This window comes from Alexandromys fortis, unplaced genomic scaffold, assembly GCF_014885135.2.
Source record: "Alexandromys fortis isolate MF-2015 unplaced genomic scaffold, M_Fortis_MF-2015_v1.1 scaffold_47, whole genome shotgun sequence".
NCBI lineage: Eukaryota > Metazoa > Chordata > Mammalia > Rodentia > Cricetidae > Alexandromys > Alexandromys fortis.
In genome coordinates, this window is record NW_026067957.1 from 2,787,573 (window position 1) to 2,811,506 (window position 23,934).

Consider the following 23,934-nt stretch of genomic DNA (forward strand, 5'->3'; position numbering starts at 1 on the left):
TGACCTTGACAGCTACTGGTTCTTCACTGCCTAAAAGATGCTATGGCACTTAACAAGTCTAATGGTAATCAGTAGTGGTCTTACAAAATGTAGGCAGAATCAAAGGTAATATATACACTAATATTGATATATATTAATGATCAGGAAGTGATCATGCCTTAGCAGTGGCAAAGAGAAGCCCTGCTGTTTCCCCAGTTGATCGAGATTTTATAAATACCAATTCAGTACTGGGATGCTGCTGGAATGCTAAAAACACGATGCGGAAAACTTCAGCATAGGAACAGGTTTTCTAGAATAAATCCCTCATTATTTTCTCTGTGGATAAAAAGCATTATTTCTTTATCAATATAATTATCATACATTGACTTGGTAGAGAGCATTTTTTTTAGAATCGATATAGAAGCAAGTACAAGTGCCAATTTTTGTTGTAGGATGTTAGTAAATCAGAATATATAAAAATTAATTTCTTTGAGATCCTTAGTCACACTGGGAAACTCAAGTATTTGAAAATTACATAGTTGATACCATAACTGATAATGACTTGGTGGTTGGTATGTGATGGGGAGGGAGTACTGTGTTTTCCCTGGTGTATGGAATTGCATAGCTAATACGTAGAACGATATTGGATCTCTATTCCTTTGTCTCTTTCAGATCTCAGCACACTATGGAGAGGATTTCTACTTCTTTATAAAGTATACAAACAATTCACCAATAGGTTGAACACCATGTAAAAATGCTTGCAACTTTCATGTTCTTCTAAGTGATGTCTCCTATATTCAGATGAAACATCTTCCCAGAGAAATAATGTATAATCATATGCCAAACTGAAAAGTATGATCTAATATTTGAGACTCTGGAAATAGCTTTGGCGATTCTTCCAGTCTAAGACAAAAATTCCTATCATCTCCCATATTATGGTAGGAATTGGTATACATCTTCCGTCCTTCCCCAAGCCCATTCCTTTCCCTCCTAGGGATAATGGTGTATCAGAAGAGTCATTCTCACTTATGTGTATTCAAATATGCAAACAGACATAAAAGACATTTAGAGTTTTTTTTTTTTTTTTTCATTCCTGGGACAAAACCTATGAGATTTTTGCAGACTCCTTTTCCAAGTTGATTGAATTTTTTTCCTGATGTTTCAAAATTTCTAGCACGATCAGCTACTTTCGTTTTTCTCTTTGCTCACTTAATTCCCACTGATCTCAGATTATTCACCTCAAATATAATTTCCTCAGAGCTCTCCCCACTTCCCCTCTCAGCCCTGCCTCGGTCACCTGTCTCACCATGATATGCTTCACGGAGCCAACTGCTTCTGCTTCACCGCATCCATCAAAGTCCGTCATGCACGTTTATGTGACAATCACTTGATGAATTAAATGACAGTTTTCACTCGTACCAGGATCGCCCCCACTTCTATTTATCCTGGCATTCCCACTGTCTCTCTACGCTTATCCCACCATAAGTATTTTAGTAAGCACTTATTAAATGAAGATGTTCGTGAGAAATATTAAATTAGACAGAATATCTCCTGTCATCAGAACTCTGTCTTGTCACAGTTGTAGTCAACCCTACAAAGAAAAAGCTTCCAGTCTGTGCTTCAGGGGTTATCACATCAATCCACACTTTAATCTGTGACCATTTTAAGTGGGAGGAAAAGCAAAATAAATCATTGAACTGGACAATTAAATGTGGAGCTATATTCATTAAGTAGAAACTGTACTTGAAAATTTGAATTTGGGGGATTTGGAGACAGCTCAGTTGGGAAAATCTTGTTATACAAGCATATGATCTGGGTTCAGATCCACAGAGCTCATATTAAAAAGTTGACTGCCGAAGGACATGTCTGTAATTCAAGCACAGTGAGGCAGGAAAAGGAAGATCTGTTGGGTTTACTGACTAGCAAATCTAGTCAACTCATGGAGCTCTAGGCTCAGGTGAATGTGACTGAGGAAGATGTCCTCTGTCACCCTCTGTCCTCCATATGTGCTCACCTACGTGAACACATACACAGATGATCTCAATTTTGACTAGTAGCAACATGCAGTACAGTATGCTCTAGCCATATTGTATGGCAGCAGTGAAACACACTTGCCACTGTACAATGACCTGGTTTCTCATCATGTTTACAGGCGAGCTGTGTTAAACACATTCTCAAAAGACAACGTTTTATCCTAACCTAAGCTTGTTTGTTGTAAGTGGAGGATAATTTGTACATAGAACAGGTCAACAAAGCAAATGTAGAAAGTGATGAATCAAAAACCATAAGTTCTAGATGTACTTTTTCCTAACCTTGAAGCTATTTGTAAAGATTAGAAACATCCTCAAGCAATGGAAGTATATGATGTCTTAGTTCTGAGTACAGATGATGTCTAGTCACACTATATTTCTCTACAGAAACAGGCTTCATGTTCAGTTTTCCAGTTGGAATATTCATAACTATAACATGGAGTTATTTTTACATCAAAGGAATAATATATGGAATTGGTTTATGACTAAAGAAAGATGTGCACATTGAGCCATCTCTTTAACATTCTTAGTTGTTGTTATTACTAAGTTTTCCAAGGTCAGCATGACAGAAAAATAATCAGACCCAGGTTATTTGTATAACATAAAAAGTTATCTATCAACTATGCCAGTTTGGGGCAAAATATCCAAAACAGTCATATGTTGGGAGCTAGAAAGGGCAATTTGAAATGTTTGATGAAATAATGAAAGCTAACCAATGTTAAGGTTTCTTAGTTCCATCTATCAAGTAGGTGTTGGGTGTCTGGGGGCTGAGAGGACAGAAACAAAACAGATGGTTCTTTTTGTGTCAGTTTTGAATGGAGACTTCCTTCAAAGTGTATGCTCTTACTAGGTCCAATAAGGCAACAAACTCTCCTTAATTCATCTCTAAAGCTTCAGTAAGTGAAAACAGTGCAAACAGAAGAGGAAAGAATTGATATAAAAGGTGCCAGTAGGGTGAACCCTTTTATCAAGTTCAATAGCTACAAACCAGCCTTTTTTCAGGGCCCGACCTAGAGTGAATGGGAGGCAATTTGAAAATTGGAACTGCAGTAAAAATACACTAAAGGATTACTTCAGCAATCCGTGTGATAAAGGAAGCTACGTAATGGCATTTGGCAGTGGACCTAGGACAAATCTCTAAGTAAACAAATGAAATCAAGAAAGAGAAGGCCATTAAGGAGACTGCATGCAAATGAAAAGTGGAATTGGAATTTTTAAAAAACTGACCACATATACAAATATTTGTCCTTCAGTTGTACCTCCTTGTCTTTGCAAGACACAGGTTATAGTAGTACTAGTAATTAGGGTGCATTGTCAATATATCATTTTAAAGGTTGGGAATATATAAATATATATGTGTGTGTGCATCTGTGTGTGTAATAGTGTGTGTAAGTATATATAATGCATGTGTGCATATATGTTATCAAACAAGATTTTTTACATGTAGAAATCATGGTTTTAAAAACTATTATATGTAAATTTTAAAAATAATTTTATATATGAAGGTACTCCCACAATTTGATGAATAGCTTCTAGTAAGTTGACACTGTAACAAAACCCATAGAAGCTATCCTAGAAAAGAACAGACACCAGAGTCCTAGCTGTGCTCCCATCTTTTCAGCTTAAGTGTAGAAGTCACAAGTGGTCCTGATGTGTAGAAGGATCTCCTTTTCTCTTTTAAACAGCCCATTGTTTGAAAATATCTGCTCGAGGCATTACACTCAGCCCATTTGTCTCACCAGCTGTTTCTAAAACTATGTTCACAGTTGACACCCTTTCGGTGTCCTTCAAAATTGCTTTTGCTGAGGGCCTTTTCCCTATTTCCACCAGCTAAGGGGTAAAGATATGAAAACAACATCTGCCGGGAGATCTTACAGCCTGGGGATGGAAAGCAGTCATGCTTCAGGCTGGAAGGGAACTCGCCACCTCCTAAAGGGTTGAAGAGACTGTTGTCTTATTATGGATCTTTGTGCTCTGTGGAACAGAGATGATCCCTCCATGACATTTCCAGGGCATCCTCTCAAGGGAGAGAGAGGAGAAGGAGAAAGAACTAGAGGGGAGTGCAATGAAAACTTGAATGTGTGTATGTGTGAACTGTGTATGCACATGTGTCCGTGTGTGCAGTCCATATATCTACCCTGAGTTCCGTTCCTCAGTAGTTACTCATCTTTCTTTTAAGAATATTTTTCATTGCTCTGGAGTTTATTGTTTAGTCTGGCTGAGTAGTGGGCCTCAGAGATATACTTATCTTGCCTCCAAGGGCTGGGATTAGAAAGATACACCACCAGGACTGGTTTCTTCATTTAATCTGTAGGGGATAAGATATCTCCACATTGTCGAGAGTATATAGATTTTAATTATGGATTTTTAGCTGCCTTCTTTTGTACATATATTATGTTTAACAAGTAGGTACACAGACGGGATGTGGGCTGGCAGTGAGAATATAGAGAACACCCAGAGAATAGGCCAAAGAATAAGTCATATTCTTAAGTGTCTATTGAAGTCCACTCATACCCCACCTGTGTTTTCCTAGCACATACTTTTAATCTTTCTTGTAGTGGGTTCTTTACAGAATACTTTGTGCCCACTGCTGTGAGGTGACCACCTGGAGTATTCATAGACCATTTTTTACTTGATGAACAAGATCCACCATAGGGAACTTAGGCACGCCCAGCTAAAATACATCTCTACATAGCATCAGCATTATTACCTTTGGGTTCTTATGTAAGCTTCGCTCATAAGGCATTACATCAGAATCTAACTTAAGGAAATGAAGGAATTATTTATGTTTCTGATCTAGCAGAGCTTCTGTGCATAAGTATTTATAAGATTTTCCTTCTTACATTCCAAATAGAGTTTATATTAAAAATAATACATTTCTTTTATTTCCAATGATATATATATAACAAATATTCTACATATATGCATTCTGGGGGATCAGTAATGAAATAAAATTACCCAATGGCCATCATATAGAGATGAACATTGTTAGGTTACTGGTGATATATATATATATATATATATATATATATATATATATCCCTATACCCAATTCAGGATTTGAAACAAACACACTGGAAACCTTATATGATTTGTTATGAGGCTAAATGAAATGCCATATTTTCAATATTTAATAACTTTCATGAAGCCAAAGATCATTGTATAGATAATCCAAGAGACAGAAAGGGATAAAGATTGGATGATGTCTGTCCAGACCGAGCAGTTGTTTTTGGTATAGCTCTCCCTTCTTACTAGATGTGGAGACCACACTATTTGACCTTGTCATGAACTAATATGGATGTTAGTTCAAATACAGGCTAATTTGGTTCTCTAAAGAAGCTTTTCATACCCTGTAAACAAAACTTGAGATTTAGCATACAGACTGATTTTTATAGGCATGAATTATCTTTCCATGTGGCCTTAGGAGTTTCTACTTTTTGATTATACTTTTATTTCTACATCCATCTTGGCCTTCTAATAACATTTATGCTAGAAGCTTTTGAAGCTTCTTATTCTATTTCATGACCATTGATTTTTTTTTTCCTTAACTTGAAAAGTCTTCTTAAGTTAAAATACAAAGTACTGCTGGGTGGTGTTGCTGCACACCTTTAATCCAAATAAATTGGGAGGTGGCGAGAAATGGATCTCTGAGAGTTCAAGGTCAGTCTGGTCTACCAACTGAGTTCCAGGACAGACTCCAAAGCTACAGAGAAACCCTGTCTCAAAGAAACCTAAATAAATAAATAATTCAAATGTACCACCATTTAGGATAGTTGATTACTAGGACATCAGGCAAATAAATAGCATTTTCTTAAACAGCTCATAATACTTTTATGTAGGTCTTCAGTCTTCAAAATCTATTAAATCTAGTGTAGCAACATAAAGAACATTAAAATCCACTTGTTTTCTCATTTTTGGATGCTTATTTACCTGTTTGCAGACTAACTTCACAGAAAAATAATCTGTGAGGCTAACAGAGTCACCAATGTTTATTTTTCTGGTTAAGAATATGCTATAAATAATAACAAAATACTGCTGTTATGAAAATAAATAGATTTTTTTGAGACAAGATTATGCTACGTTCCCTAGGTTAGCTTAGAATTTCATAGATTCCCCTGCCTCCATCTCTGATAGCTAAAAATATAAGCACACACCACATTATCAGGCTGAAAGACGCTGATATGGCCATCAAATTTACAGGGTAAATGACAAAAACTGGACTTGTCTATAAGTTTGGTTTTATGAGTTGTCACTCTGTATTGCCCTTTCTTCTCTACTCTCACAATGTGCTGGTGGAAGCTTTGGCACAGCCTGGTTCTTGTTTGTATTTGAGCTTAGGCATACTGACCCTGTTTAACTAACCATCTGTGCTCTGTGTAAGATGGAAAGATTCCGATCCTGAGGAAGTGTGACTAGAAAACCGTTATCCAGTTTATCCCACAAGTGACTCCTGGCTCCACCAATTGCCTCAACAGTCACTTGTAACTTCTGAGTTTCCTTCGTGACCATTGGAGCTGAGGATGCGATCTTTGAGTGGGTCAACTGCATCTTTCCTTGGGTACCAATGATGGCAGAAAAAGGAAAGTAGTGAATTGTCACATATCCTCTAAGTTATCTATCTGATTCCATCTCAGTTTAGAGTAAAGCTACTTGGCGGGGTTTCCTTGTCGTTGCTTGTTTGTTTATCAGGAAAATTACTTGGATTACGGATTACAACATTACAAACTAGTTCAATGACCGTGAGCAAACCAATTTATGTTTGTATAGCTCAAGGTTGTTACTTATACAAAAATCGTTGCAATAAACCCAAAATTATCAAGTTAAAAAATTTAAAGTTATTGGTGGGCTTAACTTGATGCTCAGTACTGCTAATTGATGCCTTATCAGGAAATATTACAAAGAGTAAATCCAAATTTATGAAGGGTTAAAGGAAAGAGAGAAAGAAATAGTACTTTTGGAACCATTGCTTGACCTTTTCTTGTTTGTTAGTTTTTGATCTTCAAAGTAAGGTAGCTTTTTAAAAGAAGAGTAATAGTTTTACATGTTTAATTTATATGGTATTACTTGAAGGCCCAATTTCTCTATTAGAGTTTACACTACTGTACATTACATGATTTTGTTGTTTTAGCCAATTCAACACTTAGATAAAATATTATTATAGAAACTACTTAAAGGAGGAATGATTTATTTTGGCTAATGGTTTAGGGCAGTGATTCTCAGTTGTCTTAATGCTGTGGCCCTTTAATACTGCTCCTTATGTTGTGGTGACCCCCAACAATAATATTGCTTTCTTGCTACTTCATAGCTGCACCTTCGTTATTGCTGTGAAAATTCAGGCTATCTGAAATGTGAAATCTATGAAAGGTCATCAGACCCCCAATGGAGTCGCAGCCCCCATATTGAGAACTGCTGATTTCAGGTGTTTCACTCCATGCTTGGCTGGATCTTTTGCTTTTAGGCAGCAGAGCAGAACTTGATGATGGACAAAGCTGCTCATGTCTTGGCATCCTGGGATCACAGAAGGACTGCAAAGGACTCAGACAAACCCATCCTCTGAAGGTGTACCTCCAGTAAAATTCTTCCACCCACTGGGCCCTATATTCTAATATGCCATTCATCTAGGAACACATTAATAGACTCATTCCTTGGTGAAGTTAGTACACCTCATAACCAATTGCCTCACAGTAGTAGAGTTCATAGGGGACCAAGCCACCACATATGAGCATTCAAGGGGTATTTCATATTTAAACCACAATGTTGGTCTGCTTCATCAATTAGTCCTGAAGGTGGAGTTTACCTCCTTGCCTTGCAGGAAACGCTATCAGAAAACGCAAATCAAAACAATCACTTGGTAAAATGCAAGATTATTACAAAGTATAATGGGAGACAAATGAATTATTTTGGTCATCACTCTCAAGCCACCAATGAAAACCACCCTACCCTGACAGGGTGCTGACTTCTTTTAATCTCCTCAATGTCAGAGACTTATTAAAACATGAATTCCAAATTAGTTGATTTCAAAAACCAACTTCCATACTTTTATCTCTCTTTCCCTCTCCCTCTTCCTCTCCCTTTCCCTCTCCCTCTTTTTCCTTTAGAACCTTATAACTTTAGACACAAAACCAAAGAAAAGGTGGTGCTAATGGATAAGGCTCCTAATGTCATCTCTGAGCTTACTCACTTCCAACGTCAATCTCACAATCTCTCTGGCGGCTCAGATGTGTTAGAAACAGGTGGTGTGGTTGAAAGTTTTCACATATGGGTTTTTCATATTTCCTTCCCACTGCCACTGATCTCTAAATTTAAGGATGCTGAAGACACTGAGAATTATTTTATAAAAGGATGGCTTTGAGCCTGGTATTTTTCTAATCTGCTCTTGACTAATCCGCTGTCAGGTGGTAGAAGGCATTATTCCCCTCGACACAGGGTTCCACTTTCAGTCCCACACTGTATAATACCTAACCTTGGACATCCAGAAGGCTATGATATAAATAAATGTTTTTGATGGCAAGGCAGCAAGAACTCCTGTCTATGTGCCCTCCTACTCATCACTGTCTGTGTTACTGAGACTGTTTTTTTTTCTCTTTCTCACTGTTTCTATAAAACATACAAAGATACAAATCAAAGCAAGCAGGAGAAGTTCTCAGAACCTTGCAAATATTGCATCTCAGTAATAGATGTAGACATGTTCAGCTCAATAGCCCACGATCAAAGCCCAAGGAAGAATTACCAGAAGGTGACACAGAGTGTGGGCCAAGTTCAGGAAGCTCCTGCAGAAGTCAGAAAGCAAGGGAAGAGTGTGGCTGGTATCTTTGCAGAAGCAGGAGGTTCAAATCCTGGCTCTACAAAAGGAAAAGTAACGTTTGACGACCTTACGAATAATGGAATAATCCAGGAACCATGTTTCAGACCTGAGACGACTGCACATACAAAACAATGATAGCAACTGCCTTAAACATGACCTTCTAATGTCTAAGACTGTCTTGTGAATTCTCATGCGTGCAGTGGAAAACTTAACACATGTCTTTATGAATTCAATATAAAGGGCACAATGTCTTATATAATCTCAAAAACGTATTAAGACTATTAATGTTTGAACATGTTATCGATTTGGATAGTTTATGGAAAGTCACATGTTATTAAACTAATTCAACAAGAAGCAGAATAATTTAAATATATCAGGAATCAAGGCATAGGCCAAGAAAATTGTTTCTCCCTAAGTGTCACACACTTCAGTTCTTGTACACTGAGTTCTTTCTCCCTGAAAAGAGATCTTTATGATTAAAACAAACCCTACAGATTCTCTTAACCCATCACATTTCTCTGGATGCAGGTTGGCAATGTGGTCATTGGTATAAAGGAGGCTGCATGGGGCACAGCCTCCTGTGTACTGTCTGTGACTGGTTTTAAATTGTTAAAGCGATTGAGCCTATTAGTTTTTAGAGGTCATGTGAGCCACCCTCTCCCCACAAAAACTGGAATATTCACTCTCTGACTCTTTCCAGGTAAAACTTGGTGGCCGTCTGCTCAGGGTGACTGATCTGATAAATCCGAACATTTGAGAAAATAGCACAACAGTTCTCATTATATTTTGGTAAAGTAGGAAGAAAGATGAACTGCCTGATTTCAGGTAAAGACTACAACCTCTCAGATACCATGCTCAGTATTTCTTTTCTGAGTTCTATCATCTAAAACAGTGTTTTAAGGGGCACAAACATTTGTGCAAAGAAAAATATATACTTTATATATTTATACTTATGTTTACTAAACCTTGGGCTAAGAACTACCCTTCATAGACTCCTCACATCAGTCAGAACTGGTATCTATCTTCTCAGGTTTCAAGAAGACCAAAAAATGAGTAATAAACTAAAAACTCCAGGGCACAGGTTATCATGTAGATGATTTCAGAGGAAGGACCTTCACATAATTCTGTTTTTAATCCTGATACTTGAAAAATTTTGCCACATAGATACCAAGGGATTTATGTATGTGCATGGGCATGTACATGCATGCACACACATGTGTTTGTGTGTGTGTGTGTGTATGTGTGTACACATGGGCCAGAAGTCAATTTCTGGTGTCTTCATTAAACACTTAGTTTTTGAGATGTCTTCATCGAACACTTACTATATTAGTTTTGGAGCTCACTTATTTGGCTCAACTGGATGGGCAGGAAGCCCTAAATTTCATGTGTTTCTGCACTGGAATTACAGGAGTATGCTGCTGCTTTAGTATCTTATGTACATAGAGGGGATTTGAACTTAGATCCTCATGCTTTCACATAAGTACTTTACGTATTGAGCCATCTCTATACTGCAGGGTGGCTTACTTTACCTATTGTTATTTGGAAAACAAAACATAATTGAACAACGACATAACCTATGATGCCCTGGAGTACATCATAATTAACCCATTGGTCCTTATTTCCTGATCATGTAATATACTTACTACCTACTTCCAGTGTTCTCTGGAAGGCAGCTACTTCGCAGGTGGTGGTTAATGTGCATGAGACAGCACAGCCCAGTGCCCAGTGTGCAGCCTCTAGAGATAGTTGCTATGGGTTTGATTTCTACTTTTTCTACTTACTGTGTAACCTTGGCCATTTGTTCATTTGGTTTAGCCTTAACTTTGTCCACCTGGAGATGGTAATAATCATGTATCTTTCTGAAATTGCTGCGAGGACTGAGAATTTAAAATATAAATCACCCAAGACTGCACTAAAGCATCACGGCAACAGTAAGTACTAAACGAATAACTCACTGAGTAAGAGATCAAAACTGGAGGAGTAGCACAACAGTAGCAGAGAGCCTTGACATCCCTTCAAGGGACGTTTCTTGGCTGTCACTGAACATTGACCACAGGCCAACTGAATCTCATATAGCAAATTAAGGCAACATTTTGTACTCTCAGAAACCCAATCAGAGAATCTATCTTGTCAAATTAGAAGAGCTAATAAGGCCCAGTGCTTTCTTTTTTTTTAATTCCCAGGTCTCTCATACTCGTTTGCAAAGCAATGCCTAACTATCTAACCATAAATGCTCTTTCTACAAACTGCGGACCTTTTCTGCAATCCAATGATCTTGCTACGGCTTTGAGTGTTAATAAGCTAGTTTACTCTATGAGAAGATGTGGAAGCAAAGGGCATTGACATATTTCATGGCTCGGATGGTTAATTAACCTGCACTGACAGCTGTAACTAAAGAAAATTCATTTTACTTTAAAAGTTACAAAATCTCAGCCGGGCGGGGGTGGCGCACGCCTTTAATCCCAGCACTTGGGAGGCAGAGGCAGGTGGATCTCTGTGAGTTCGAGACCAGCCTGGTCTACAAGAGCTAGTCCAGGACAGGCTCCAAAACCACAGAGAAACCCTGTCTCGAAAAAAGCAAAAAAAAAAAAAAAGTTACAAAATCTCAATTGGGTTATGGAATTGTATTGTGGATTATGATTACATGCTAAGAAGAGTATCTCCTACAGACTTTTGAAACAGAAGAAATAAAATTTGAAAGCCTAAGAAATATCCTGTCTGTAGTCAGCACAAGGAGAGAGAGTATTGGGCAATCCACTTTTGATTGTGTTGTGTGTACCGTCTCAAATGTCAACATACATGTGCACATGTATGCACGCATGGAGGCCAGAGAACAACCTTTGGTGTCATTTTACCAACAGTAGGCGTTATCTAATGTTTTGATGCAGGGTCTCTGATAGGCTTAGGGCTTGCTGATTAATCTAGGCTGTCTAGCCAGTAATTTAATGGGATCAGCCTGCCTCTCCCTCCCCAGCATCATCACCTTGGCCAGACTTTTTTTTTTTTTAATGACCTCTCCCAAGGTCCCCATGCTCCCAGTTTACTTAGGAGATCTTGTCTTTTTCTACTTCCAATGTAGATTAGATCTATGTAATGACATAGTATCATGAGCACCATTGCCCAATTCTGAGTTTAATGCTGGTTGCTTAAATTCAGCCATTTTTGAAATATGCTATATGATATAAACCTAGAGACTAAACTCGTATTCTTGTGCTTTCGAGACAGGCATTGTACTGTCTCCCCAGTCCTCACAACTAACTTTTGAAGATTCAAAATCAGTCAAAACAGACATCCTCATGAAGACATGGGCATAATTTTTGAGGTGTTTCTCTTTGAGATACAAGAAGCTGTTTTGTTTTACTACCTTTATTTTGCTATCATTACCATCACAGTGTACCTATCTTTTTTTTTTTTTTTTTTTTTTTTTTTTTGGTATGTATACGACCAAGGTAAGGACTCCCTTAAGGCAACAGGGAAGCAGTACTCACACTAAGCTATACAAATCATCACACAAAAATTCTTCACAAATTCAAATTAGACTCTTAGCCCTGACACTTAAGAGCAGGTATGTGACCTTGGCAAAGGAAAACATCAGTTCTGACTTTCTCAAGTATAATGTGACCACAATGATTCCTATTATCATAATAACTTAAAATGAGGCTTAAGTAGAATACTTAGCCATACATTCAGACAGTGGGCCGGTGTTATTCTAAAGCCAGCTTATGAGAGCTGACTGCTCCATTTTTAAAGACCTTGAAAGACTGTCATTAAGTTATAGCCAGTCCTCAAAGTTACAATAGACAAATTTAAATTTAACAGATTTAAATATGACATTAAAGACAATAAAAAGTTAAAACCTAGAAACACTATATTGGGCTCTGTGGGAGGGTATGTGCATGTGTACTGATAATTTATTGTGTGTGTGAGTGTGTGTGTGTGTGTGTGAGTGTGTGTGTGTCTGTGTGTCTGTGCAAATGGTATGGTGTATGAGAATGATGTCAGAGGACTTGGTTCTCTCCTTCTACCATGTGGATCCCAGGGACTGAGTTCAGGTAGACAGCCTTGATAGAGAGACTACTGAGTCATTTTGCTACCCCAGTTTTAAAACACTGGCAGCAAACAGTTGTACTTGGCATATAATCAATTATGTTCCCTCCTCTCCCTCCACCCCCCTTGTTTTCTTCCTTTCTACTTTTACCTTTCCCTCCCTCTATCTTCCACATTCTCTGTCTCCCTCCCATCTTTCATCTGCGATTTCTGTTTAGCTTCCCAGAGGATATTCAAATTGTTTTCTGTTCTATTAAACTTAGAAAAAATAATTAGTTTTTTTAATCTGTCAGTATCATCTCATCATAAACCACATGGCTTCATTTATTTTTTTCTTCTTCAGACCCAAACCAGTCTTTTCATTGCATGACAATGTTTTATCGAAACCAATAGCTACTACCCATTTTATACAGATATAACATTCCTTCATTCAATCATTAAGAGAAAAGAAATGATGTTTTTCACATAATGCAATTCATACTGCCCACATCAAGCTTAAATCTTTTGAAGTAATGCTTCAAGTTGTCTGGAAAGACATAGAGCATTGTTCAGCCACTGCACAGTGAACAGGGCACTTTCTACTACATCTGTCTCAAGGAATATAGACTGTCCTCAGAAATGGAGCTATTGTACCTATCATATTGTTTAAATTGTTAAAATAAAGGATTTGGGGACACGTCAAGATGTTGGCTCTTTAATGCTTCCGTGAATTAAAAAAATAAGATAAAAATAATCGTTTGATTTAGAAAGTTCAAAAGATAATCTTACCTCATAATATACATGAGAGAACCAGTAAGCCGAAAGAGCTTGGCTTCCCTCATCCGTAGACCTCTTGTTGAACATATTTTTAATTTATGATAAAGTATATAAGCAAAACACGTTTTAAAATAGAATACATGTAGATTTCCTCAAATGCCTCACCAAGTTAGGGGCAGGCTCTGCTCTGTGCAGCAGAAATGAGGATGCTCTTTCTTAGCATTCCCCAAAACAATCTTCTCTTTTGTCTGCCTCTGAAGAAAAGGTTCTAATTAGAAGGTGGATGACCTATGGAAAAACCTCTTGGGAAATTAGCACTTCCTTAAAGACCCTTAAGCAATAAGCCAATTTAATCAAGTCAAAGAAAGCAACAAGGGTTTCTAATTGTTGTTTGAACATTTATAGTGGCTTCCCACTGTAAGTTTCCGTTTTCTGCTTTTAGTCAAGAAAAATGCAACTTATGTCTTTGAGGAGCAAACCAAACCATCCATACAATTCCAATGAAACTCGGTTTTGCTTCTTTGTGAAGTTCCTTAGGGGTGAGGTTAGCAGTAGAAACAACATAGGAGTGAGACCTAAAGGCAGAGGACTTCAATTCACATATTACAAACAGAGAACAGAATCACAGAACGACACCTTGACAGTAGACTTGTAGACAAGATGGCCAGACAAAAGACACATGCTTGACTGCTATGCCAAGGAAAGAAGGTACCAGAAACAAAACCATACAGAGATGCTGGTAGAGCAGCTCTTAAGGCTGCAGGGGCCCCATAGAAATAAACACAAAAATGAGAACCCATGACGTTGCAACTGCAAAGGAAAGTTATCCCAACTCAGACATGAAACTTGCTGGGTTAGCTGGGATGTGATACTTGGATGAAACACAAGATGGTATCATAACAGCTCATGCACTGGTGATGGAGGCCACAGTTAGTCGAGTACTACAGAACTGCCACAGCATGCCACACGATGATCGCCGGCTTGCCCAGAAATAAAAGATAAAACACATATCCTGCGTCTGCAATAAAATTCTTTTTATGCCATCTGAAATTTGTGGGAAGGGAAATGTTTTTGTTTATAATTTCTGCATGGGTTTCTTTTTAGTTTTCATCCCTGGCTCCTTGTGTGTCTGTTTAATCAAAGCTTCGATAATGGGAAGAGTGAAGGCAGAAGGTCTGTGCAGATATAGGGAGAAATTAAAACAGGGAACGAAGGAAATCAAAAGGGAACTATGGATAGAAGGAGGAAAAGGAAACATAATATTTCATTCTTTGGTACACAACTTTCTTGGATTTTGTTGAGAGTTGCTTTGCTTTTAGAAAAATACTGAAGGGATGTACTGAAGGGGGAGTCAACCCAGGGATGGCAAGAAAAGATTTTGTTGCCTTTTTGGTTTTGATGTCTAAATATTTCTCAGTATTTACAAATAATGATTGCAATGCTTATAATTACTCATAAAAGTATAGCAATGAGGTAAAAATAGTCATAATGGTCAAAATGCTAAATATGAATTAAAACAAAATAAATTGAACCACCAAAAATTCATGCGGCACAAGATGAGGTGAAACGACAGAAAATGTTTTTTGAAATATACAAGATACACATCTATCTATATGTATACACGGGGATGTGCATATATGGATAGATACATCTGTATAATATTTTTCTTTCCACCCTTCCCAAGGATAACTGAATAATGAAATTACCATTATAATTAGGATGAAGAAAACCAAAGCTAAATAAAAATTTGCATGCTTGGTTTATCAAGTTAAAACCGTACCATGCATGTCTATGTTGGCTGATGGAGGTTAAAAGTGATGGCGTGAATTTCTGTGTAACCACACGACTGATGGCAGGGTCAGTTAATCTCCATTTACATTAGCCTGACATCATTTAGACTATGATTACATATACATGGAATAACAAGCACGTTGGTATAAACGCACGGCATTTATAAATATACATGCACTGTGTGCATGTACTTATTGTTTATGGGAGAAAAATAATACAGAACATAAACCGAATGAAAGGAAACCCGCGAAACTTTTCCTTTAGAACCAAACCCTTCATTTTGTAAATTATACATCTGAAAGAGGATTTGCTTTAATGATTCCAGCAAGCTCTTTCCTTAGCTTCCACTTGCACGGTGGCATTTGAAATCAGGAAGTTCTTAATTTGGGCATGAAATTCTCTCTTTATCATGGGCACCTATATCCTGACTTTCAGATAAGCACCAGTTCTTGATCATCTTGCAGAAATATACCTCAAATTAAAGTTTAGCATTGAGTAGCACAGTGATGATTAATGTTAAGTTCTATGTCTCCAAGCTAAGCTATGAGCGAGTGCTCCTGGGAGTGAATTCAGCGAGAGCTGGAGGGGTGTACACAATTCATAGTGTCAGAGAACTCGCCCCCAAATGTGGATAATATCCTCAGCATTTCTGCTTATTGCCCACATGGTTTCTTGGCTTCCTTCTTTGTTTTCGTTTAGTCTCCTTGTTACCATGTTTGTCTTTACTAATAAACTGTGAACTCCTGGGTGGTATCTGGTGTCAGCCTTGTTTTCTCAGCACCTTTTCTGGTGGCTACACAGAAAGGATCATGAAAATGTTACATATATAAATGATGTGTCAACCTTTAAATAGAATTACACTCACCGATCTTATGTTTATATTGACATCTTCAACACTCCCTAAACTCTTAAGTAATGGAGTTAAATTCACATGCATTTTTAATTTGCAGTTTGCGTTATAAAATATATTTATGGGATGGAATCCATAATAGAAATCAATGCACAGATGATAACTATGTGTTTTATCTAAGAGCTATTGCTTACTTATAATTCAGTAATCAATTCCTATCTCTTTATTTTTTTAAATTTGTATTCTTCAAACTTGCAAAAATTATAAAATTAATTTTTATTAAAAAGATTATAGTTATTACATTTAAAGCTCAATGACCAACATATTTATGCTTTTATCCTCCATTGGGACTGGACGCTATTGTTCTTCACATTTTGTTAGGAATGGTCTTAACCTTTCAGCTATATTTTCTCTTATGTTCCAGGAAATAAAACCTCTAATGATGTGTAGAGTTTGGAACAACTGAGTATCAGGCTTTCTAATTATAAATACTTCACAGAGGTATTTCAAACCATATAAGATGAAGACCCTTAACTTAAGTCAGTCAGAAAGGGTAACTATAGTAGGCTATTGGTGTTATGCTAAGCTTCATCTTCATTTAATCTGGTTTGAGTTTGACATGGGCTGAAAAAGAGAGTTGAGGAAACTAGGCCACGAACTACAAACCCAGAGATGTTAGATTGGAGGAGCAAAAGATACAGAGTTGAGATTCAGTTTGGGAACAGAAGTCTGTCACTTTGCACCATCATCCATTTCAATATTCTCCTCAGTCTGGGAAAGGAGTTTCTGAGAGACTGATGGATGGATGCATGGTTGGATATTTCCTCTCAGCCTCCTGGCCTCTGGTGGAAGTGTCAAATGGGGGTTGATCAGGTGACATTTAACAAAAGCAAAGGTGAAGAAATCAGTTAATTGATAATGAGAGAAACAAACGTCTTGATAACAACTGAGGGATCAGCCCAAGGAGATCTCTCGTCTGATGTTGTGTCTGTTATTTTGAGGAGCAACAGTGAAGAAAGAAAGGGAAGAGATGGAAAGCCAATTTCCTGAAATTCTGAGTGTCAGAACCCCCGCTCAGATTTTTATTACAAATAAATATTCATTAAAGGTCTTAATTGCTTTTTGACTCGCATGATCCATGAAGGCTCTCATCTCCTTGTAATGATTTGAATCCTGCGCTCCTTGCCTCAACACAACTGTAGTCCTGGAGAATGGGGTTTGTGGGCAAAGTCAGAAACGGCAAAAAAAAATAAATACTGACCTTTGCAGACAATATATCAGCATTTACACTTTTTTTCTGTAATTTTTTGGGGGAGGGGGTCAAGACAGGGTTTCTTTGTGTAGTTCTAGGTGTCCTGGAACTTGCTCTGTAGACAAGGCTGGCCTTGAATTCAAAGAGATCTGCCTTCCTCTGCCTTGCATGCTGGGATGAAAGGAATTTACCTCACTCTAATATTTTAGTTTTCAAATGCTCAGTTTTGAGTATTTGAAATTCTGAAAACTGCAATCATAACATGGCTCAAGAAAGGACTTAATTCTCAAGGCAGGGAGTTCAGGGATGAGACTGTCAGGGAAAATAGAAATAAATCTTTTGAAATGTAGAACTTGTTATGCTGATACTATTTTTTCAAAGTCATGAAATAAAAACAAAATCAACACAGTTTTTCTTTTAACTACTTAAGTGGAGGTAAAGTTTTAGAACTAGTGAAAGAATTCTTCAGCTTTAATTTAAGATTATTACATATATTGAAAGTAAACCTAATTCATTCAAAACCTTTAATGGGGCTTTTCAATTTATATTATTTTTTTCTCGTGGCATAGGATATATTGTACATATTTTTTTTGAAAAAAAAATCATTTCCATTGAATTTGCAATTTTAAAATATTGTCAATCTAGTTCCAAAACCTTATAAGTTGTATTTAAACATTTTATGACTAAATTATACCAAGCTGCAGTGGCCAAATGCCAAAGTGGGTTCAGAGTATGAAAAGAATTGTGTAAATCTCACTTCAAACTACAAGCATAAAAATCCTTTTCAAATTAGAAGAATCACTGTATTTGAAACTTGAAGCCTTCATGAAATTCAGTTGGTAAATTATGTTTTAAACTGCACAAATGTTTGAAATGTGAGAGTCTCGAATAGATCTAAAGAAACCAGAGAATGATCTTTACAAATCTTTGAAATAAAGGAGGTAGAAAATAATAACCCTGTTATAAAGGATGAGAAGAAAAGGGCTTGTTAAGGATGAGAGAGCAAGTACTGGGTAGTTGTACTTCTATCAAGTATTGGGCCTGAGAAAAGGAAAAATTTTAGAAACGGAGGTGGTAAATGGGTGTGTCTACACTCAGAGTTTTTATTTCAGTGTCCACGTCGAATTGCAGGTGATGTGATGTTAATGTCACCGTTACGAACTGTTGCACAAGTAGTGGATAATTTCTTCCTTTCCATTTCAAATCCAGCCCTAGAAACTGGTAGTCCTTATGATTTTAATTTCCATTGTCTTTGCAAGTGAGAAATCTCTGGATCTCATTCTCAGGCAGTGCACAAGAAGGACTGAGACCTCAAAGCATGTAGCTCCATCAGCTCAATTACCTCTTCCGTCCCTGGGTCCGTAGAAACAACTATTTTTATTGCATACAAAATATGCCTCTGACATATTCCTTTGCATACCCACGTCACTCGCCAGCAATTAGAAATAAAATTAGAGGGAAGAAATGTTTATCCTTCAAACATGGTGAGCCACATTATTATTGAGGCTCAGCAATAGCTTCCACTAAGCAGCTCACTTAGCTCTTACAGAGGCAGAACTCTGTCCTCTACTTTATCAGTGCACCTTTGCCACATTCTCTTGAAGATTACAATAATTTAAAAATCTCATATAACCTCCTGTATCCATATTATTCAAAATATGTTGTCAATGAATATCCTTCCTCTGGATTGAAATCAAACAAAACATAGAGGTGATCACGAAAAAGCAAGCAAACTCAGTTTGGGGACATTCAAGTTGGGCTGTTAAAATTCAACATCAAAAGACAGTAACTATTATTATCAGCCTGATGATCAATGGGCCTCATAGTTTTGAGACAGGAAAAGTCCTTTACCTTGGAGCTATGGAGATCAAGGGAGCTATGGAGATGATTTTTGAGAGGGCGTAATTGGGGGGGGGACTGAAAAATAATTCAAAATGGCCATGCTTTTATATTTAATGAGTTAAAATGAAGAGATTTGATAAATATTGAACTGGATGCGGTTATCACTACTTAGAAAGAGAGAAGAAGAGTAGGGAGAGAATAATCGGATGATCCTAATTAAAGTCTAGATATCTTAAACCAATCATCAGAAAACATTCTAATTGGGTATATACTGTACGTATATTAAGTTCTTAGCACCTAACAGACACCGAACTATACAGGTGCCCTCGAAGAAATATGCGGTACTGCATTAGACTGGAGAACTGGTGTATGTAGCAAGGCTTATTGCTCTATTTACAACAGCTCACTTTGGAACAGAACTAGACCAGAAAGGACTGGAGGATAGTGATGCATCATGTTGTGCCTAAGTGGTCAGGATTATTGAGTGAGCAAATTAAATAAATAGATTCATTTTTAAGTAAAACCTTGGTGCCCAAATTTATTTCCAAATCACTTGAAGAAAATCTGATGAACAAGATCACATTAACGTTCCTTCCATAGAGCTAAAGTCCCTAAAGAACAGATCATATTATAGAATGGTAAGGTCAAATTATGGCTGTATACCTTTAAGATACTAAGGGCAGAAGGCCACAGAACTTCCTGAATCCAGAGCCACTTGCAAGAAACCAAGCAGTCAGCATTTACCAAAATCAGAACTGTTCTTAATTATTTTGGGGTAAGAAATTGAAGTTTTAAATCTTTTGATATATTACTTTTCTCAGTAATTATAAATTTCTCTACAATTGAAAAGAGAAAACATATAATGGCTTGTTTTTTTTTTTAAAGAAAAGTCAAAAAATAAGGCAACCCAAGGATCAAATGGAAATTTTATCTATTTCTTTTAGCCTCTGTAGAAATAAGATGAGGCTTTTCCTTTTATTAAACATACACAGAAATTCGATGATATCTGTTCTCTATTATATACACATAAATGTTTAACTTACAGTAGATCTAAAAACAGATAACTTGGGAAAGTTGAGAGGAGAGAATTGGGGATGTCAGTTACCTGCTGGACACTCTATCATATATAGTTCACTATACAGGAATACCAGAAAATAGCAAAATGTATCTGCGCCCAAATGGGGAACACACTGAGACTCCCATGCCAAAGTCAGATTAACTTCAGCAGTCGATACATTTTGAAGCATCCCAGCTGTTGACATGGCATAGTTTGGTACTAATTTTGTGTTTCTTATACTCTATCACTTCACGAGTTCTCTAGACATTTAATGAACAAAATTAGTATAAATGTAATACCATGTTAACTGCTGTTAAAATCTCATGGAAAATAATTTGGGTTACTTATTTGTTTATGCCACTCATGATCAAAACAGGTCTTGGGACTCATATGATACCCACCAATCTTTTGGCCTCCATGCTAGGTTTATGGTTTAAAACCAAAAATGCTCATTCAAATGTAAGCTTTAGATGCTCTTTGCCCCTGTCAATCTCATAGTTGCCATTGACAACTGAATATTTGTAGTAGTGATTTCAGTGCATAACCTGAGCAGGCAGCTGTGCGAAGTTAGGATACATATTGTATATTTTTCTAAGTATCAGAGACTTAAATTTCCCTAAGCTTAATTGCTCTTTCCATGGGATTTGATGCTTTTGCTGGTAAATTAATATTTATATATGTATGCAGATACATATATAGATATAGGAAATACATATAAGTTAACACACAGTACTATAGATAAAGCACATGTATAATCACATATATGTATGTATTGGGTTTTTGCAAATGAAAAAAGAAGCAAGCATAACAAGACTGACCTGACCTACCTGTACTCGGTTCACACTCGACAAAGTCTTCGTCATCACTTGAACATTCAGCAGATGAAACAAGGTCATCTGATGTTGGCTATTGATGTTACCAGAGCAGGGAGGGATGGAGGGAAGAGAGAAAACAGAGGCAGGTAAGGAAACTGGTAGGTAAGTACATTACATCTTTTCTATTGCTCCCCCCCCCCCCCATCGCTACCGGTTTTTCTCTGGTGAGGATTGTCTGTATGGGTCTCCTACAAAGGTGCAGCTACTTTGAGGCTGCAGAGATCCAAGGCTGTCCACTTTGATTTCTGGATGAGGAGGAAGAAGGAAAGGAATTGCGGAGAATGGCATTGGAAGGGCCCAGCCAACAGTACACTCTCTGTGCTTTGAGAGGGATTAAGTTCATATGGCACATGGTTTCATGTGCGCTGTTGGGGGGCTGCGGATCTATAGGCAGTATAATTAATGAACACTATGGGATGCTATTCATTCAGTACAGCATAATAGCTTCTCTGGCTTGCAGCGGTTCCTCCTCATAATTGCTGCAATTAGCTGAATTAGTAATGTGGATCAGCGGAGTGATATTGCCCAAGCTCCTGGACATGGGTAAGGCTCTTGCTGAAGAGAGCAGAACAAATTCCCACCATAACACTAGTTCAACATAAATCCGTTTATTTTTTTAACCATGCAAAAACTTCCCAGTGCTATGGAAATTGTTAAAAGAAAACCACAGGACTGTGAACATTGGCAGTAAAGTGGACCCTTGGCACACAGTAGGTGAGAATAAGTAATTTTCATAACACAAATTATAAGTGTTACAAATACTAGTGAAAGACTAATGAAGGATTAAATGACTTATACACTAAACCCCAAACAGATTTTGGTTATTATATATAGAAATACCCGGTGGATTGTAGGTTTTTAATAAATGCCCATTTCTTTTCTTAATGTCAGTAACATTAACTGAGTTGCTGATTTTATTACTTCCAACCCATTGAAGTCTGGATCCATATTCAAGAAGAAAAGGTCATAAAGAAATGTTTTCTTTGCCTTTTGAACAAGTATTATAAGCCAGTTGCTAGTTGTTATGACTGATGTGTATGCATTCTTTTCTTTTTCCTTGGAGACAGGGTTTCTCTGTGTAGCTTTGGAGTCTATTCTGGAACGTACTCTACAGACCAGGCTGGCCTTGAACACACAGAGATCCACCTGCCCCTGCCTCCTGAGCCCTGGGATTAAAGGCGTGCACCATCCATTCCTAGCTAGACACAACTGCCCTACCCTTCCACTGAGGCATATAAGAGATGTAATTTCTCAGCTCATTTGCTGAGAGACACACATCTTGGCAGAAACAAAGTGATGATTTCTAAGACACATTACCACTATATTTGTGGCATATCACAGCCTTTCTATGCCCTGTCTTCTAGAGAAGATAGGTTGAGCTGTGATCCCCTCATACTTTAGGGCTGGACTTCATTTGAACATTAAGTCTTAATGAAATCATTAGGATGGCCCTCAATACAGTTGGATCAGTGTCTCTCTGAAAAGAAGAAATTGGGGCAGACATAGAAAGGGAGGAGTCTACATAGAAATTCAGAACAGATTTGAGCATCTACATGTCAGGGAGAGAGTCCACAAGGGGAGCTACTTTGCTGACACTGTGGCTTCAGACTGCCAGCCTTCAGAAATCTGCAGGAATATGTTTCTATGGTTTGAGCCCTCCCCCAGTCTATGGTACTTTGTTACCATAGCAGACAAGCACACATGACAATTCAGATTTCCAAAGTGTTCCCTCTTTTTAAGTACTCCTATCAAATGAAGAATGATCAGAAATAGAATAAACGGTGGAAAGAACACGTCGGGTAAGTCATCTCACTTTCCAACACTACAGATCCTTCTTCTAGCGCTGAGAGGAGCAGACTCTATCCGTGCTCCGTCTGAAAGTCAGAAGATGAGCAATTTGAGAAGAGCCCCTCCATAAGTCTGTGCTACTAAACCAGCCTGTGCCCGCAGCTGTAGCCAGGTGAACTATTCCTTGTGCCAGAAAAATTATACTCCCTTAATACATGTTCCTCGAAGCGCTAATGTAATTCCACTTCCCACTACTTAGGGAAGGGGGTTGATGAGGGGTTATGTGTAAACAGACAAAGCAATTAGCCGAAGCCAGGGTGGTATGCTTCACTAATGCAGCTGGATAGAGACTCGGGACTGATATGCAGAGAGTACAACTATGGACTTCAGTCTCAACAATGCAGTGCCCTCCCTTGGAGTACATGCTGTGTGTGGTGTATGTTTTCATAACTACAATTATCTTCCACAAATATCTTCTTTATGACACTGAGGACACTCAAAACTCACATGAAGAAATAGATACCTGGACTATCAAGACACCTGGCTGTTAAGCATTTACTGTCTGTTCTAGTCAGGCTTCATATTAAGTGGTTAACATGCAAAACTCTTTTAGGACTCACAGGAATCAAGGGAACTGACATTTGTGGTGACATCTGCTGTTTCCACCCACCGTCCACGTCCCTCAGACAATAATGCTACGGTAGGAGATGTTTCTACTTGCACAGTTATCTGGGAATATCCACCAAGGTTCCTTCCATGTTGCTCAGTTTTTTGGAATGTGACAGACTTCACAGAGACTCTGGTTGTTTGAAAGACAAATGTTACCCTGTAGGTTCACATATTTGATGTTTTGGCCTCCACT

At 37.7% G+C, this 23,934-nt stretch overlaps 1 protein-coding gene across 11 annotated transcripts in view; it reads right to left on the bottom strand.

The window, feature by feature from the left end:
* Nrxn3 (neurexin 3) overlaps positions 1 to 23,934 on the bottom strand; it is a 1,514,195-nt gene that overhangs the window by 29,524 nt on the left and 1,460,737 nt on the right. For 7 of the 11 annotated variants that reach the window (XM_050152455.1, XM_050152454.1, XM_050152457.1 and 4 more), the window contains one exon: positions 21,237 to 21,315. In XM_050152455.1, coding sequence (XP_050008412.1) covers positions 21,237 to 21,315 — 79 coding nt within the window. Of the gene's footprint in view, positions 1 to 21,227; positions 21,316 to 23,934 lie in introns of all 11 variants that reach the window. The other 4 variants (XM_050152456.1, XM_050152466.1, XM_050152464.1 and 1 more) reach the window with 1 other exon arrangement.